Genomic DNA, 18,583 nt, shown 5'->3' with positions numbered 1-18,583 from the left:
CAGGATCTGCTCCATGAATAGCTAATGGAATAGTCTTTCTGCATTAAATCAGGAATGTAGGGGTTCCTGTACCAGGACTGAGCTTGTCCAGAGCCTGTGTCTGACACTTGTAGGCTGGGGCAGGACTCTGGAAGTGACCTCTGTGTGATGCTGAGTGTCCTGCACATCCCAGGAGGTTGAAGGGACCTGGAGACCTGCGACAGGGTTGGGTATTTCATTCTTCATTCTTCATCTTGGTGGTGCAGGACAGACATAAAGGATCTCTTTGTGACCCAGGTAGGCTCACGGAGAGGGGATGGCTGCTTGCCAAGGGTAAAACAGAGACAAAAGCCCTATTCTGGTGCTCCCTGAACTCAGATGCTTTGCCTTTGCCTCAGACTTGGAGTTTTTATATTTCTCTGGCTGCTTTCTTCCCCACCCTCCCTAAAGAGGATAACTCACTTGGGAAGTTCAGGTCCCTGAGAAGAAGGAGTCATAGCTTGCACACTCAAACCGGTGTCCCTGGGAGACAGGGTCCTGCATGTCCCCGTCCTCTCTGCCCTTTTTCCCTGGTCAGGCCACAGTCCCCAGGGCCTCCCCAGGGAGGAGAGGGGCAGCTGGAAGGCAAGAGGCAATTTCATAGTGAAACCACAGCTCTCCACCCTGCCAGGTCCTCCTTGCTCTCCAGCTCGGTGCTCCACAGTCCTTAGGAAGTGGAGGATGGCTTGCACGGGATCAGAGGAAAAGTTCCAAAAGGCAGGAAGGATGGCGTGGACAAGGAGGGTGACAGGGAGCCACTGGGCTCTGCTGGGGACAGTGCTGCTCTTGAGAGCGGGGAGGGTGGGCAGGAGCCGTGGTGCTGGTCTCCGGTCGGAGCGCTGCCAAGCCCTCCACATCCTGAGCCCAGCGAAGGAGCTGGAGCTGCACCGGCCGCGGCAGGGCTGGAACGTGGGCGGTCATCCACCCAAGGCCAGGATGAGATCACCCATCCCCGAGGCATGTATTCCTGACCTCACCCTTCTCTGTCATTTGTGGGCCGCTGAGGGGTTATTATTTCCATCCCTGTCCTTTTGCAGTGACATTGCAATACAGGATTGCAGCAGGAGCCTTCAAAGGGCTCAGTAGCGTCAGCAGGATTTTATCGGCTGGGTTTTAGGTTTGGGCAGGATTAATCTCCTCCTCCTAGTATGCATTTTCCCAGTTCACATTCACCTACTCAGTGTTAAATGACATAAACAGTAATGTCATTAAAATAATAAACCTAAATTAGATCCAGACATCCCTCGGTGGCTCAGACCTTGCTCTGTGTATCAGCATCGGCTCTGCCGGGCCCCCATCCCCAGGTAGGAGGGTTAAGAAAATTGAAACACAGCCTGGGCTCTGCACAGCAACTTAAATGTCAAGTGGTAAAAGGAGGAAATTCCCCACAGCCCACTTCCCTCTGAACTCTCCATTCCCTGCCTCCAGCCACGCAGCAGCTTCCTGGCTACGACATGTTTCCTCATCCCACACCCCCTCTCCGCTACAGGAATTGCTAATACAAAGTCATACGGGTGCAAGGAACTGCCTTGGGAGCAGAGCCTGAGCTGGGGCTGGTTATGGCCAGCAGTTTTAATTTGGGATGGTACCAGAGAGGTTCATGGGCTTTGCTGACTGTAGCACTTCACCGGCAAGAGCTGCTTGGAGATTCTCACTGCTCATTTGTGCTTAGCTAAAGGGAGCTCTGGTCTCTGCTGGGCTACTGAGACATGAAGAATATTATCTGCCCAGCGTTACGCTGCGATTCCTATTAGGGATGGTGCTCCGCAGCTGAACCGAGCCACGCACCACGTGTGGAATCTTAGTTATGTTACTGGGAAAAATGAGCCAAGATCGTGGCCTGCAGTCATCAGTGGAGATACTCCAGAGATAAATATTCCCTGCTGAGACACTGGCCCAGACAGTTCTGCTGGCTCTATGGGACCGTATTTCCAATCCTAAGCGTTTTGACAGCTCGGAGCGTGGCTGTGAGAGGACTCTGTCCATCGCACGTGGCTCCCAGTGACCTCTTTGACATGAGGAGCAGCCGCCCCAGCTCAGTGTGGCAGCCAGGCTCCCCTCTTATCCCTGCTCTGCCTTGGGCTTCCTGGGGGGCTGCTTGGACCATGGTGACGCTTGTGTCATCTTCCCTGTGAAGAAGCAGGATCACATCTCCTCCTTTCATTGTGGGGAGGAAGTAGTGTCACTTCTGGCTGCAGATCCCTGGATGAGGCCAACAGCTATGGCAGAGGCTGGTGTTACTGTCCATAACCTGTTATTTGCTCAGCCACTGTGGACCACTAGGACTGTAGCTTAAAGACCAGGGTGTTTTCTTAGTGAGGTGCCAGCCTGATTTATGGGGTTTGCTGTCTGCATGCAGGTTATTTTTAAGGCAGAAGAGCTTTTAGATAGATGCAAGGGTTTGATGGTATAGGATTGATTTCAGTGCCTCCTATTCATAATGATGTTTCATTCCCTCTCTGCAGGATGAACAGAAGTGCATAGAAACAGTGGAACTGGAGAGTTATGACAAGTGCCAGGAGCTGCGTGCACTACTGAAAAGGAAAAACCGTTTCATTTTAATCCGCTCCCCGGGTAAGAAGGTAGGATTGCCTTTCTCATCACCCTCCAGTCTGCTAACTCCAAAATGAGTTCCCAGGCAGCTGTGCCCAGAGCAGAAGGGCTCTGAGATTTAGGTCCTTGGCAGCTGGGAGTGTGTAAGGAGGAACAACACTGTCATGCAGACTTTGTTCTTGTCATGGGGAAAGGGGTCTTGCCATGGCTCAACTTTTTCCTCTTGGTATTTTTCCTGCCTTGTCACTTTCTTTCTTCCAGTACTCCCTGTGCAGTGGAGAATGACTGTTCCCTGTGGTTCCCCCATGTGCTCTGGGTGAGGATGTGTCCCTGTCCCAGCTGTAGGTGCTGCAGCTTTGCCCAATTTCCAGTTAAATCAATAATCCCAATCCATGTAGTGAGATAGTTCCTGAAGTTGGAACTGGTGATCTGAGAAATTCCAGTGCAAAGTTACTTGCAGCCAAACAGTTCCTAGGAAAAAAGATTTATTTTGCAGAATTCATGAAACTCCACCTCTTTAGCTTCCTGCACAGCATCTGGTTAGATCCTGAACCTAAAACCGAGGCTGGTGTTGCAATGAGATTGTACATCCACAGGAGCACTGGCTGTATGCAAGGACACCCTGCCTTGCTTCCTACCCAGGTTCATCATCACTACATATCCTTGGAAGTTCTCCTTAGTTCCTACTTACATGCTATCCATTTCAGCATTGTTATGGTCTAAGATGCTTCATTGTTGCTTTGGGGCATCACACTTTGACTTATTTTTAATTTCAGTGTGATTTTATTGCCCTAAGAAATCTTACCAAATCTCCCCCTGCAAATCTGAGAGGTTGTGAGGGACAAAACACATTCATTTCCATAAGAACATGAGCAGGCAAAAATACTGACTTGCTGCATTCCCCCATCTCTATTTTGTTTAAATAAATGGAGATTGTTTAGTCCTTGTTGTCATTGTTGCTTATTCTTTCACTTCAGTCACTTAGTGTTTATTCATATAATAAGACCCCAGCTGAGTTCAGGGCATCATTGTGCTCAATTTCATTCAAAACAACAAAACAAGGACTGTCCTGCCCCAAAACACTCCCGCGGACCAGGGTGGGGATGGAGAGAGAAGGTGAACAATGTTTGTTTTGCAAGTAGCCACAGTCTGTATCAGGGAGAGAAGTGATATTAAGCACAATGCACCAAAGTGATGGAAGGTTGGAAATCCACACTCTGGGCTGGTGAGCTTTGGTGCAGAACCAGAGCCTAGAGCACATCACAGAAAAATCCTTCCCTGTGAAGATGGGGAGGCCCTGGCACGGGTTGCCCAGAGAAACTGTGGCTGCCCCATCCCTGGAAGTGTCCAAGGCCATGTTGGACAGGGCTGGTGGAAGGTATCCTTGCCTATGGAAGAAGGGCTGGAACTAGATGTCTTTAAGGTCCCTTCCAACCCAAATCATTCTAGGATTCTCTAATTCCAAGTGCACACCTATTCGTAGGAAGGGCAATAAAACCCTGTGTGTTCAGAGATGGGCAGCATGGTAGGAATCAGTATTATCTGCAAGTATGTCACTGAGAGAGAAGTGTGTAATAGCTGCATATGTCTCTGTACTGCTCCATGAATCAACACAGGGTGTGAGACTGTTCCTAAACCTTTTATTTCTTGCTATGGGAAAAATATGCCCAAATTGTGCCCGAAAGGGTAACTTCATCCCTTTGGCATGCTGGCAAGTTTACAGCTCCCCTGTTTTTCATGCCACTGATTCAATGGAGACCTAGATAGAGGCTACTTTTTATAAGGCTCTTTTGGTGAAAGGAAGGGCTTTTATAAATGAAAAGTTCCCTGTTTGTAGCTCCCCTCCCACCCTCCTTTTGGCTGGGAATCTGGTGAGGGTGTTGACACACAACATATTTTGGCAGATGTTAGTACAGGCTTCAATTAGGAGGCCAACGTACACAACTGTCCTTCTTCTGTTTTGAAATCGCAGCTGTGGCGATATATATCAGCTAAACATTTTCCATTTGGGAGGCTTGCTGCCATCCACAGTTTAAAATCACCCTGTGAGCCACCACATCTTTCTAGGTTGTTTTTTTTTTTCCCCTCCATCTCCTGAGTATAATGCTGAGGAAGGTAGAAATCCAGTGAGTTTTTGGAACTTAGGAACAAGCTAGGAAAGGCCATTTCTGTTTCAGTGCACAATAAGAGTCTCCCTCTTGAATACAGGGAGCCCAGTTTAAATCTTGGATGGGATATTCTTGAAGAGCAGAGATGAATGTCAGTTAAAACTACTCGGCTGCTAAAGTTTCACCTGAATAAATAAACTGTCCTGCTAAATGCTGGCCTTTGATGGATGTACCCCAGATTCTGCTTGCCCTGTATACAAGGATGACATTTGTGTCAAGCTGTGACAATATGAGCATGTCACATGCCTGCACTGGTATGGAACTGAAAGAAAGCATTGCCCCCTGAGCTTCGATTCTTCAGGGAGGGAGGCTGGCAGTATGCAAAAGCCCTGTTCTGCTTAGAAATCTCAAATGCCTCATTCCACCCATAGCAATTAAATGAAAACTGTTGGATGCAGAGAGCTGGCCTTCTAAGAAAGGGCACCGGCCTTGGCCTGGGGACTTTAAAACGTACTCACCATGCAAAAAGCAGTGTAAATGATGCTTGGTGAAAAGTGCCTGGAGACTGGCACAAGAGATTGGCACAAGTCTGGTACTCAGTGGGTCTGAAAGCCTTCAGCTGCAGGGAAGTCTTAACATCAGGAAGAGGGTGGTGATAGTAAGGGAAAGAGTCCACCAGCAAGCCCTGCAGCTCCTCCCTAGCATGGCCAGACACCTGCAGTCAGGGGTGCAAACTTCCATTGCTTACTTTTCCCTTTGTTAGGTACCTGGAACTGCCTTCACCAGGGGCCCAGCCTGGAAGCTGCAGTAGAATGCAATGAGGCATGGAGGAGTCTGCTCCTGGGGTCTGCCAGTCTGGCAGAGGTGCTGTGTTATTCCTAGGGATTAGGTAGCTCTTGGTTCAGCTGCAGAAAACCACCAGAATACTCTGACGATCATCTCACAGAATCATGGAATGGTTTGGGTTGGAAGGGACCTTAAAGATCACCTAGTTCCAACTCCCCTGCCACAGCAGGGAGTCCCTTGGCTTCCACTTTTCCCTCCATGATCTAACCAGATGAATTCATGTAGAAGAAGGCAGGAAATGACCTCACATTTGGGAGAGAGACTCTGCTGCACTTTTGGTGGTTTAAGTCATTACTGACCCAGCTCTGGTCAGCTTCCGCTGGAGGTGACCACCCTGTAGCAAAAGTCAGCAGTCAGCATCCCCACAGCAGTTCACAAGCAGTTCACAGTCCAGCTTAGCCCAGCCCCATCACCAGGCTTTGCACTGGAACAGGTGAGGAGCAAGCACAGGTTTCTGTCGCCCACCTCTGCTGCAGATCAGCGGAATTGCTCAGCAAAGAGCAAGTGCTGGTAAAGGTCTTAAACTGCAGCTACACAGTTCTCCAGAGCTTGTCTGTTAAATCATTCAGTGCAAGTACAACAGCCTGACCCTGGGAACACTTCTCTTTCCTGGAAAGCAGGCTCAGCACAGCCATCAGACTGTCAGTGCTTGAGGAGACTGATGTCTTGAGGAAGACAAGGAGCAGTCGGGGAGCCTGTGCCCGCTGCCGTCACGGACAGTGATCCGTGTGGGAGCTCTTGTTTCATGACATCTCGGCAGTGATTCAGCAGGAGCTGACTGGCCGTGCTGTGCTCTGAGCAACTGACAGTAAATTGCGTAGCCTGTATTCAGGGCTTACAATGGTCACTAGGTTTGGCCATGACAGCTTTTCCTGGCACACCAGCCTGTTGTTTATGGCATGACTCAGTCTCAGCTGGCTTAGCAAGAAGGAGTGTAAATGTGTTACCCTGCCTGCTGCCCTCTTATATTGGTGTCACTGACTCTCTGCTTTAAATTCCTGCTGGAGAACAGACCCAGCTTAACATTTTGTGGGAAATATCCATCTTCAGGTGCATCTGCTGATACTTGTAAATACTCAAATGAGAAAAGACAAGATAAATTCATTTATTCCTTTTTTGTAAGGAACCTGGGAGTCTCAGAGTAGTGCAGAGAGCCCCAGTTACAGGCACGACTGAGACCAGCTCCCCCAGCTCCTTCCTGCCTTGTCTCACTATCCATTGGATTTGCATTTGATGGCAAAGGGTTGCATGCCAGAGGGACATCTCAGCTTCTCATTAACGATGAGCCACCCCCTCCCGAGGTTCTCTCTGCCCTGCCACAGAGTTGCTGACACCAGCGCTTAGTCACAGTCTGGGAGGCTTTATTTGGAATGAGGCACAGAAAGTGGCATTGGAAGAGGAAGCTTGAAGAGAGGCAGGAATCCTTCCCTTGAACAACATGTACGGAGATTTTGTAAACCCTGGTGCAGGCTGCCAGGTCTTTGCCAGGCAGTGCAGCAGCTCAGCTGCTCACAAGTAGAGCTTTCTCATAAGCTTTTATAATCACAAAGCTTTGGGGCAAAATCGTTTCCAAACAAAAAAAGTTTTTAAGCACACACAAAACCAGGCCAGCTCGGACTAAAACAAAATCTGGCCATCACTCCATTTTGGAGCCTTGCCTTCCCTTAAGTTCCCTGGTTAGAGTGGCCCTTCTGCACCCCAGACAAAGGGCTCTTTTTCCAGAGCGCTGTGGGTCAAGCCCTATCCTCTCCTCTGAACTCTCAGGAAGGGATGTGGTCCTGCTACCTTCTATGCAAACTAGTCAAATAAATAATCTTTCCTCAAATTGCTCCTTAACTCCCTGCTTGTCGTGTTGGGAGGGTCTGGCACTTTGTGGCTATGCAGATGTAAATCCATGGCATTAACACGAGGAATAAATACATAAGGAAGAACAGTTGGTTTCTAACAGCAGGAGTGGCTGTAAGGAGATCAGGCTTTAGTTCTGCAGAATTTCTGATGGTCCCTTCAGAAGTTGCTGAGACCCAGAACAGTTGGTGCTTTGTTGTGCCATGAACAAGGAGCTGCTAAGAGCCTTCGACTGTCAGTCACCATTAGCTTTGTCCCTCTCGTTTAATATAGTCCCTGTTTTATATAGACACTGCCATGATTTCAGAATGTGGGGCCTCATTGACAAAAAGACTGAGACTACAACTGCTGTATAAGGCAGTGGGAAGGTTAAGAATACCTATAGGATGTTAAATACCTGAAAAAAACCTATTCCAAACAAGACCCCGCCAGTATGTTTTGAATGAGCCTCTCTGTATCTCACTTCCACACCTGTAAGAGGTGGATTATTTCAGTTGCTCTGAAAAGGAACTTGTGAAGCCCCCAGATATTTTAGTGATAAGCAGGAAAGGAAAAAGACTGATGGGGGAATCAGGAATCCTGTTCTCAGGGCAGGGCCGGAGCAGAGTGCAATCAGTAAGATATATTGACCCATGAGGATAAAACACACAATGGGATAACTCAGGAAGAAGTGCCATCCTGTCATTAGGGATGGTGCTGGGAGGAACACACACAGCAGACTGACAATCCCTACAGCCCCAGAAACACTGGGAGTGTCTCATTTTTAAGGGCTTGATTTTGCAACGTTGCTGATGTTCTTTAGCACGGAAGTATTCCTGTGTGCCTGGGCAGTGTGGATTAGGGCACCACATGGAGCTGTTTGGATTCCAGCTGGTCTGCCACGGAGCCACCTGTAATGTGAAGATGATATTTCCCTCACCGGAAGTGTACTCTGGGGCAAAGCTACACAATTCTGGTGAGGTGCTCAGAGAAAACAGCAGTGAAGTAAATAACATCCTATCTGTTGTCCCTGCTGTGGTCAAGAAGAGATTGTAAACACTGAGCAAAGCCATGGGGCTGCCCTAGAAGAAGGGAAGAGCTGGCTGGCTGGAGGACAGGCCATGCAATCATCCATCCTCCCTCCTTGTTTGTGACCCATGCATCTTGCCAGCTCCCTTTTGTATGGCCAGCTCTTCCCTTCTCCCTAGGACAGCTCTTCAGCCCCCCAGAGCGCTCATTTCTGTAGCGTTCACTGCTGGATTTCATTTGCAAACAGAAAAAGATACAGTGAATTTTTTTCACTTACATCGCCCTTGTGCCTCATGGTGTCCCTGCTCAGCTGAGCCAGGATTAGTGCAGCCAAGGTCAGTGCCCTGGATTCCCATATCAGCTCTGTTCTGCAGAGCCTCAGGAACAGGGAAGCAGGCAGAGCCCACGGCATGCAGCCTTTCTTTCTGTTCCTTGCAGCCTGGGGGAAGTGGGAGATAAAGTATTTTATTCCATCTGAACCAGCCCAAGATGACTTGGACTTTCAGTCTGAGACTGTGCACAGTGTAAACATTTGCTGTACCACTCACTGCTGCTCTAAGAGCTATTCCAAGTGTTTTGCAGAAGGAAGAAATTTACTTTCTTACTACTTTAGTTACTAGTTACCAAAATAAAACTACAGCAACAGGCTGTTCAGCATAACAAAGTACTGTTCATGGGAGCTATGCCAAAGCACAAAGGAATCTGCAGTTTAAACACAGGCTGGAACTGGAAGTTATATAGAAATTGAAGTGATTCAGAGCTACCTCTGGTCCTGACAAGGAACGCTCAGGGAAAAATTGTCTTTCTGCTCTTGCAGGTTCATGATATCAAATTTCAAGCTCCAACTTTGGAAGAAAAGGAATCATGGATAAAAGCTCTTAATGAGGGGATCAACAGAGGCAAAAACAAAATATTTGATGAGGTAAGAGAAATAGTTTTCAAACTCCTGTGTTTCTGTGTCAGTTCTCATCCACAGCTCCTTTAGCTAAAAGGAGAACTTGCCTGAACCCTCGTTCTCCCTGTCCTCCCTGCGTTCTAGCCATGGTCCAAGGGAAGAGAAGGACAGTGTGCAAAGCCAGGCAAGTTCCTTCCCTTCAGCCTGGGAGCTTTTAGCCTCTTCAGTTCCCAGCTCAAGAAGGCAGAACATGTGAAAGAGCCATTTGTACCCTCCTACACTTTGCTGCCTTTCCCTCTGTTCTGACAGGGTTAGATGCAGGGAGGCAGGAGCAGCTGGATGAGTAGATGGTGTGCCAGAGGGATGGACTGTGCTGCTAAGAGCTGACATCAAGAGGCCCATGGACACAAGAGCTCACTAAAGTTGGTGGGAGGTGGTTTGGTGGCTTCAGTGGGCTTGGGATCAGAGAATTCATGGGAGTTCCCCTCTCCCAATGGAAGCAGCTGGTGCAGAGAAGCAGCTGCAATGCTGAGTTGTGTAAAGCTGGGATGCAGCCTGGAGAGACACATCTTCCCCATGCTGCCATGATCCTCAGCACCAAGCAGCCTGGAAATGGAGGTATTTGGTTAGGACATAGCCCAGTCTTCAAGACTGGAAAAATCTGAAGTGACTCAGTCCACCAGCTATTCTGCCTGCAGTCTAGAGACAAGTCTGGTGGAAAGTTACTCCATGGCCCCAGCCAAACCTGCCTGTCTCTCAGCTGGCCCCAGCACACCTGCACTCCTTAATTCTCCTCCCATCCTGCTGCAGAGAGGGAAGGATGAAGACTGCACATCCTAGAGCCTGTTCAACCTTGCCCTGCTCCCTGTTAGCTTGTGAATCAGCCCTGAGCTAAACCAAAGGGGCAGCATCTCTTCTGCAGTTGTTTCAGTAACTGAAAGGAAGTGCACAAAACCAAAACCACGGGAATGACACAAGAATAAAACAAGCAGGGTAAGGAGGGGCAAAACAATCAGCAACATCTGTTTAGCAAAGGAAACCAAAGCAATGAGTAAAAGTTTTGAGAAAAGGGTTAAGTGCTGTACATCCAATGAGAGGTGTGAACTCTCAGAGCTTGGGCTTTGCTTTTGTTCAGCAGAGGGCAAAAGCAGGTGGATACAGGGGCAGTGAACTCTGCAGACCCCTCAGCAGCACAGCAAGGTGGGATCTCAGGTCACCTTCCTGCCCGGTGACTTGGGGTTATCCTCCTTACAGAGGGATACAGCCTTTAATTCTCATTCATTCCAGTAAGGATCAAACCTCAGATTTAAAGTGTTTCTACACAGGCCAGGCACAGGCTAATGAGTCAAGCCCTCAGCTGGCTTGGATTAGCTGTTCTGTGCTAAAAGAGCTGTAAAACCACTCTGCCATATCAGCCAGAGGTTGGGACCCATTTTTCCCTTTAAATTCCTGTTTCACCCTTGCCAGCTTTCCTATTGTACAAACTTGTGGTACCAGGAACGTGCAGATGTTTCACCATCTGCAGCCACTGGAGTCCCTCTGCCTGGAGCGGATTCCAGCCCTCGGCCATTGCAGTGTGGGTGGGTGGGTGGTCACAGAGAGCTACCTGTCAGGGCACTGGGACCTCCCTCCCTACATGTGTGAGGCAGTGGATTTCTCATCTGATTCCAGGAAATAAATTTGTTAATTCAGCTGGAGTTGCAATTAATCCAGGTCAGTGCTCACACCTTCTCCTCAGCATCCTGCAGTCATTAGAGCTGTGGAAGGGAAGGGCTGTAACAAAGCACTGCTGATACAGTTCACCGTCAGGTCATGGTTATTAATGAGCTTTCACCTCTAAGATGGCAACAGCAGTTTTGGTGCTGTGCTCTGCCACATGCAGGACCCAGTCCAAGCAGCGAGGACAACAAAGCTCCTTGTGTCCTGCCTTCCCTGCCCCTTAGGTGGAGGGGAGCTCAGCCATTGCAAACCTGTGAGACCTTAAATATCCATCATGTACATGCAGGGCTTTGCAGGCAGGCTGTAACTGAGCTCTGAGGCAGAGACTAGTGGTGATTCACCCACATCCCTTCATGTGTGACAATAAGTATAGACATATCTTGAGAAATTAATGACCCTCTTGCTTTTTTCTTTCCCTGGTAAAGGTGAAAGTAGACGAGAGCCTTTCCTTGGACCATGTAACTCGGGACAGGGTGAAGGTGTCCCACGGGCGCAGACCACCCACAAGAAGTCACCTAAAGGAGGTAAGTGCAGCCTCCTGCAGTGAGCCATCCCACCAGCTGGGATCACCAAGAGCTGTTCCTTCCACTTAGGTAGAAAACCCCAGGGAAAACCCCAGGTGCAGCCCAGAGAAAGCTGATGAGGGAAACAACTTCCTCTGGGAAAGACTGTGCCAGCACCTCTCTAACGAAGCTCCAGGTTCCCATAGATCTGTATCTTCTGTGACAAGTTACCATATATTTAGCTTTCCATAACTCATAAGCTGCTTCACCATCTGTTGAGAACCATTATAGTTTCATTTTCATCAGAAGAGACCAAAGCTCCTGTATTTATTTTCTAAGACATGACAGTTTTGTAGCCACAGTGGTCTAAAGGTAGAAGAACTGCACAGTCTGTGGGGAGAAGTTGTATTTTTATTAAGCTAACTGGAGAAAGCAGACAAGCTTTCAAGCTTACAAGCCCTTCCTGAGGTCTGAAACACAATACATTATTCTCCCAGGCAGTTTTATGGACTAGCCTGTCTACTCTTAACTGATTTTCTGGATCTGTCACTTAAAAAAAAAAGCAAAACCACAAAATAAACCTGCAGTTCATTTCCATGGGAAAGGTTCTTAGTAATGTTTGATTCCTGTGATTTATGAAAAAGTTTCCACAAACAGATTGATAATTGAGCAGAGCATTAATCTCAACCAAGGAAGGTTTTTAAATCAAACCTTCTCTCTTCAAACTTCCAAAACTCTGACTTATGTGCCTGCACAGCACTCAGATGACCCTTGTGCAGAAAATGAGATGCCTTGAGACTTTTTACTTTGCATAGAAATGGAGGGAGAGTGTCTCTTCCAGAGAAATGCTTGGGAATGAATCATATTCTCATCCACTCCTCCATAAAACTGCAGAAGAAAACATGACAAAAGTCACAGCAACAGTGAAGTGTGGATTCTCTGTTGCCTAATATGGGTTGGGTAAGGTGGGAAGCCCTTCCCTGGGCACTAAAGACATCTCTCTGCTCAGATCACTATTTTCACAAGATATCTCCAAGGTTAATACCTGTAAGACCTCTCGCCTTCAGCCAAAATCAGGGGAAACTGGCTTACAAATTCAGAAGCAGGAATGAGGGGAAAGGGAGGGAATAGAGCCTGCAGAAAGATGTGTATCAAAACTGCTGGCTGCAGATCCGTGAAGGAAATGGGATGAAAGATGATTTTCAGTGTCGAAGCAGGCCAGGTGAGGACAGGTCAGGGCCAGGATGCAGCTTGTCTCTGTCTCTCTGATGGGCTGGAAATGCAAAGAGAGACTTTAACTAAATTCCCTGCACTGCAGGAGCCTGGCCCTGGCTGCAGCTATGCCTTTGTGTGGTTTTGGGTTCCCTCACACAGGAACTGTAACCGCATTTCTCCCTCTGGGCCACTGAGCTTACACACTGCAATGTCTTTGTTAAGTCCATCCTTTTTAGGAAAACCTCCCTACTAGAGCTATTTGCACACAGCCTGTGGTCTGAAGGAGGTTTAACCAGCTGAGGCTTGGCCCTGGTAAGATGGGGATGACATCAGGTTGGAGGAAGCAAGCAGAAGGCAACAGGATTACAATAGTATCCCTGGCCATGCAATCTAAAGATCAACTTGGTTTATCTGTTCAAGTAAAAATATGACAGTCTCAAAAGCAGAAAGCAGGTGAGCCTTTGGGTAGGCGCATTGTAAATGAAGGGGGCAGAGGGATACAGCCACCACAGGGCAAGGGATAAAAATATGGCAAATCTTAACACTAGCACCCTCAGGAAAACTAAGAAATATGGTTATGGTGGAACAGGCTTTGAGACGTTGTTCTCAAAGGAAGTAGTAAAATAAGTTCTGTGCTTTTCATAGAATCAAGGGCTGGTTTGTGTGGGAAGGGACCTTAAAATTCATCTCATTCCCCTGCCATGGCAGGGAACCTTCCACTAGACCAGGTTACTCAGAGCCCCATCCAGCCTGGCCTTGAACACTTCCGGGGATGGGGAGGCCACAGCCTCTCTGGGCAACCTGTGCCAGGGCCTCACTACCCTTATAGTAAAGAATTTCTTCCTAATATCTAATCCTAATAAGCTTAAAGCCATTCCCCCTTGTCCTATCACTACATGCCCTTGTGAAAAGTCCCTCTCCAGCTCTCTTGGAAGCTCCCCTTAGGCACTGGAGGGGGCTTTAAGGTCTCCCCGAAGCCTTCTCTTCTCAACTACCTCAGCTTGAAGCAGCAATGCCTCACTTGCCATGCTGGTTGTGAGGGTTTTGCACTTTAACTTGAAGTTAAAGGGTGGAGCACAGGACTGATGATGGGAGAGATATTGAAAGCTTTCTCTCTTGTACTTCAGGCTGCCAAGTGTACATCCGATGGAATCCTGCGACTGGATCTGGATATAGTAGACAACGGACCGCCGACCTTTGATTCCACTGTCAGCAAAAGTGACAATGAGCCACCTCAGAAAGAAACTCCAAAGCCACCTATGCCACCTATAAAACCCACTGGCACAAGAGAAAATCAAGATGCAGACAACAGTGTTCCTGACCAGGAACATAAAAAAGCTCTGTCTCCTCCAATGCCTCCAGATAAGAAGCTTAAAGAAGGCATCACATCAAAGGACAATGTAAATGTCAAGGATGAGGACTCTGTAAGCCCAGAGAAGAGTGCAGAAGGATCCCAAGCACCAAGTGAGGAAAACAAGGAGAACCTCATTGAGGTCAGCAACAGGGTTATAGCAAAACCTCCAGTTCCACTTCCTAAGAATGTATCAGACAAGCTAAAAGTAGCTTGGGACCAACCAACCATTGAGCCTAAAAAGGCAGAAGACTTGGAATCATCAGGAGATGACAGCAAAGACAACCTGGCTGAGGTTGCTGCTGCAGATGTTGCAAAGCCTCCTGTTCCTCCTAAGGTTCTGTCAGAGAAAATGCTTGCCACAGTGAACTCCAGCCATGGTGACCTGGAAGCTGGGGAAGAGCTGGAGTCTGGCAGCTCCAAGCCCCCGGTGAACGGGATCTCTGCCAGCGAGGGAGCAGAGTTCACATCCCCAGCAACTGAAACAGAAGAAGGAAATGGGAGAACTGCTGCTGAGAAGGAACAGCAAACTTCAGCAGAAGAGACAGAGACTTCCTTAGCTACAGAAACAGACCACGAAAGTGTAAAAGCAACTATTGAGAAGAAAGATTCTACAGAATGCACTTCAGGTCTCAAGCTTCGCAGTTCTTCTCTGGGAGACTTGCTGTCTGATTCCAAAAATAAACAGAGAGCACTTGCAAGCCAAGGTTTCCTGAAGGATTCCCATCAATGCTTAGCTAAAATGGAGGAGAAAGTTGCTAATGAAAGGGAAAAGGCAGAAAAACTTCTGCAGAAGGTTTTACGTGAAGGGTTGGAGCAGGCTCAGGAGGGGAACGGACCCCCAGTGATGGCAGAGACGTTGCTCAATGAGGCAGTAGAACAACTTCGTCAAGCTACACAAGTTTTGCAAGAAATTAAAGGTCTTGGAGAACTGAAAAAAGAAGCAACACAGAAACAGAAAGAAAAGCAAAAGGATCTAGTGACTCTTTATAGGAGAAGTGCTCCTTGACATACTCTGCAGAGACTTCTTTCTCAAAATCAAAGCTAAACATTTGCCATTTATGATTTGTACCATTGCTAGGCCAGTGTTTAAAGGTGGTCTTTCGCTGTGCACACACCATGTTTGTGGGGCAGAATTGAGCTTTCAGTTATAGCATCTTTCTTTCTTCATGTTGTACATACCAGTCTGGTTCTAATCCTCTTAGCACAGCAGAAGGTTACAGGACAGTGAACAGTTTCAAAAATGTGAATGCTCTTCCAGGACTCTGTCCAAAGTCCTTTCAATGGATCAGGCCTTAAAAATTACTGGTAATCCGACCAAGCCAGATTTTTTGAAAGGAGCAGAAAGGCTATTCTAGCAAAAGCCCCTGTCTCTCTGTATTTACAGACAAGCAGATACCAGATTACACTGGCACCTATCTGGTTTGCCCAGTTAAATCATGTAAGGATAAATGTAGACAGTGTTTGTTCACTTGCTGGCAAGGTTTCCCAGACCACCTGGCCCAGTGACATTTAGGAATGTAAAGATAAACGGTTTAATCTTCTCCAAAGACACTCTCAAAACCACATCCACAGTTGAAAAGTGACCTCACACAGAGGCAAACCAAACTGGCCAATTCCTGGCTCCAAGTAGTGTCCCTGATCTGGAGCAGCTGTATGAAGGCACTCTGAGTCTGGTCCTGCAGAGTTTTAGGTGTGCTAAGGACTGCCTGTGTGAACACAAGTCTCAAGGCATCATTACCAGGCAGGTATTGATTTTTCCTCTTAAATTAATAGGGAAATTGAGGTTACACTTGGCCTGTGAAGGTGTCTCCTAGCAGCACGACACGTTTATTATTGAGGATCATACCCATCTGGTAACTCTGAATCCCCTCAGCATTGTTGGGAACAATTAGCCAGGCATTTGGAGAACTTGACTGTGGGAGATCCCCAGGAGAGCTGTCACTAGGAAGCTTTGGGGATGTGCGTTCCCTTAATGTTGTCTTGGGAAGTAACTGACAGAAGCAGGCACATCAGGCAGTGGGTCTGGATGAGATCCCTCTTCCCATGGAACATGTCTCTACCTGCAGTGTCCTGGCCAGCTTGAGAGCCAGGGTTTGGCCCAGACCTCTGTAACTGGCAGACATGGAGGAAAAGGCACTGTGCACGCACAACTTCGGGGCTGGTCCCAGTTGCTGAAGTACATTAAAGTGCATCGCTGCAGAAGGATCTGAGGAAGGAATTGCAGAAGGCTTCAGCACAATTCCCACAGCTTCCCTGTCCACCTGCTGAAAGCAACCACAGTTCCTGTGGTCTTTATTGATTACAGCAGTGACAAAATCATGTCTTTGCACTACCGCTGTAGAGCCCTGTACCTGAACTGGGTCCCCTCCCCTATTCTCTAGAGTTGCTCTTAGGAGAATGTGACAGCCCAAAGGGCTTCTCCTTTGCTTGAGCCAGACTCTGAAAGCAAAGGCAAGGCTGACCTTCCTAGTCTGGTTCTAAGGAGTGACACGCTACCTAAACTCTTTTCTCTCATTTGCCAGCACTTCCCTCTTAGTTCATCCATTTCTTCTTCTTCTAATTTCCCAGGTCCCACAAGGCTGCAGTGGGCTGCAAACACCCCCACAGCAGCTGTAAAGCTTCATCTGAGCCTCCTCTTAGGCTGGGCAGTGGGCACTTCAGGTCTGAGCACAGAAATGTTGGCTTTGGGCTTCCAAACATCCTACTTTTCACCACCTGGAGCCAGTAAGACAGGTAGTGACTACAACTGATGCTTCTGTCTCTTTTGATTAAAACAACCTTGGATTTAGTGGTCTGTCCCCCCTCTCAAGACAGGCAGAGATGTCACATGGGAATTCACTTGTTATTCTATCTAGTGGAAAATTCTACATAGTCAAACACTCAGGGCTCGGGTGCCAAAAAGCTTTGCTTTGAGACAAAAAAGTTTCCTATGTCCTAAGCCCACCCCCAGGCACACAGCCTGGAGCAAGCTCTGGATCTGTGTCATTTGCTGCTGTAGAGTCAATGTGAACTGTGGGTCATATTCACCTTCCCAGACACACTTAGGACAAGGGCTAAGAACACAGACAATAATTCAGTGCCTATCTGCTATCTAAATGTATTTTTCTGCATGTGCACTTTTGTTTACCGAACACTGTGTGGTATGAATGTGAGCTGTCAGAACCTGGTGTGCACTGGAAGTCGAGGGACATCAGCTCCAGAGAGCGGGCAGGCTTTTGCAAGATGCAGTTCTATAACAAGAGATAAATTAGATGGGAAAAAAACCAGTTCACACTAACAGGAATTTACACAAACCAGGGCAAACTCTGGGTACAGGTTCATATCCCAAAGCTGAAGCCAGTCGTAAACTCCAGGGTTGGCAAATCAAAGGCTGGAACTGAAATCCAGGAGAATGCCAACAGCTTATGGGGTAGCTCAGTCCCCTAATTTATATACAAATGCTTTTTGCTCTCACAAGTGTTTTCTTGTGGCAGTGTGTACTGTGGATACTCATCTGGTAAAGTGCTGATGAAAATACCCAGACATCCCTATCTGTTACAGCCAAACCTAGAGGATGTGCTTATATTTACTGTATATTTTTATATTATACTGAATATTCTAATGAATAAATGTCTGACATTTTACTGAATACCCATCAGTAGGAATCCTAACAGGTAAATACCCTATATCTGTTAGGAAATGGGCAAGTTAAATCATTTTACAAGCTACAGCTAATTACTGTATATGCTGTACTAACAGAACATACTAGATTTGTATTATGTCTTGTAAATAGGTATAACTTAAGTGGAATCTCTGTAGCACCCAGTAACTCTCCTTCTGAGACTCTTGGTTTTAACTATATTTCCTAATAGGTTTAACAGTTTCATCCTAAAACTTTCAGTCTTCTACAGCAACTCGCATCTTCAGCGAACATCCTGCCAGCCACCATGCACTTTTTTTTAATCTTCCTTTAAACTTACATTTAAACTTGCATCTAATTCCTGGCTGCACTAAGGCTGGGGGTTTATTTGTTTTTGTTTTTGTTTTTTTTTATTATTTTCTTTTTTTGTGCCTGAAAGCCCTCTGGGCATGGAGTGCTGGGGTGTGAGTGTGTTTCGGGCTGTGCCACCAGGGTACAGGTCTGTGACAGGAAGGAAGTGAGTTTGCAAGCGAGCAAGTGTGGATGACGATCTGAAAAGCAGCTGCTGCAGCCCGTGGAAAGGCAGCACTTTGTCTCCTGCTTGTAAAGAGCTTTGAGATTTGGCAATAAAACCTCCTTTTAAAAATCTGCTGTTTCAGAGCTATTTGTCCTAAAGAGGAGCAAGGAAGAGCCACCAGGAGCAGCACGTTAAGGCTTTGCTCTGGAGGAGGGAACGTTGCACAGGCTGTGGTCAGGCTGGGGTGATGCTGTGCTAACCACAACATGGGAGGAAGGAGAAGCACTGGGGGCTGCGGCTGGCACAGAGCTGGAACTGCTGCTGCACACAGAGCAGTTCTTGACTCATCCCTGCCTGCCAGCTTGGCTGCCCTGGCCAGAAAG

The 18,583-nt window shown here is 47.5% G+C and overlaps 1 protein-coding gene across 2 annotated transcripts in view; it reads left to right on the top strand.

Annotated features, from left to right (window-relative positions):
• Positions 1-18,331, top strand: part of PLEKHO2 (pleckstrin homology domain containing O2) — a 23,869-nt gene extending 5,538 nt beyond the window's left edge. For both annotated transcript variants that reach the window (XM_017830263.1, XM_017830262.1), the window contains exons 3-6: positions 2,484-2,600; positions 9,196-9,300; positions 11,418-11,516; positions 13,838-18,331. In XM_017830263.1, the coding sequence (XP_017685752.1) occupies positions 2,484-2,600; positions 9,196-9,300; positions 11,418-11,516; positions 13,838-15,070 (1,554 nt within the window). In that variant the 3' untranslated portion in view covers positions 15,071-18,331. The remainder of the gene's footprint in view (positions 1-2,483; positions 2,601-9,195; positions 9,301-11,417; positions 11,517-13,837) is intronic.
• The last annotated feature ends 252 nt before the right edge of the window (positions 18,332-18,583 follow it).

The sequence above is a fragment of the Lepidothrix coronata genome, unplaced genomic scaffold (genome assembly GCF_001604755.1).
Source record: "Lepidothrix coronata isolate B3197 unplaced genomic scaffold, Lepidothrix_coronata-1.0 Scaffold176, whole genome shotgun sequence".
NCBI classification, from domain to species: Eukaryota; Metazoa; Chordata; class Aves; order Passeriformes; family Pipridae; genus Lepidothrix; species Lepidothrix coronata.
Note: the sequence above shows the minus strand (reverse complement) of the source record. Positions and strands in the feature narration are given on the sequence as shown.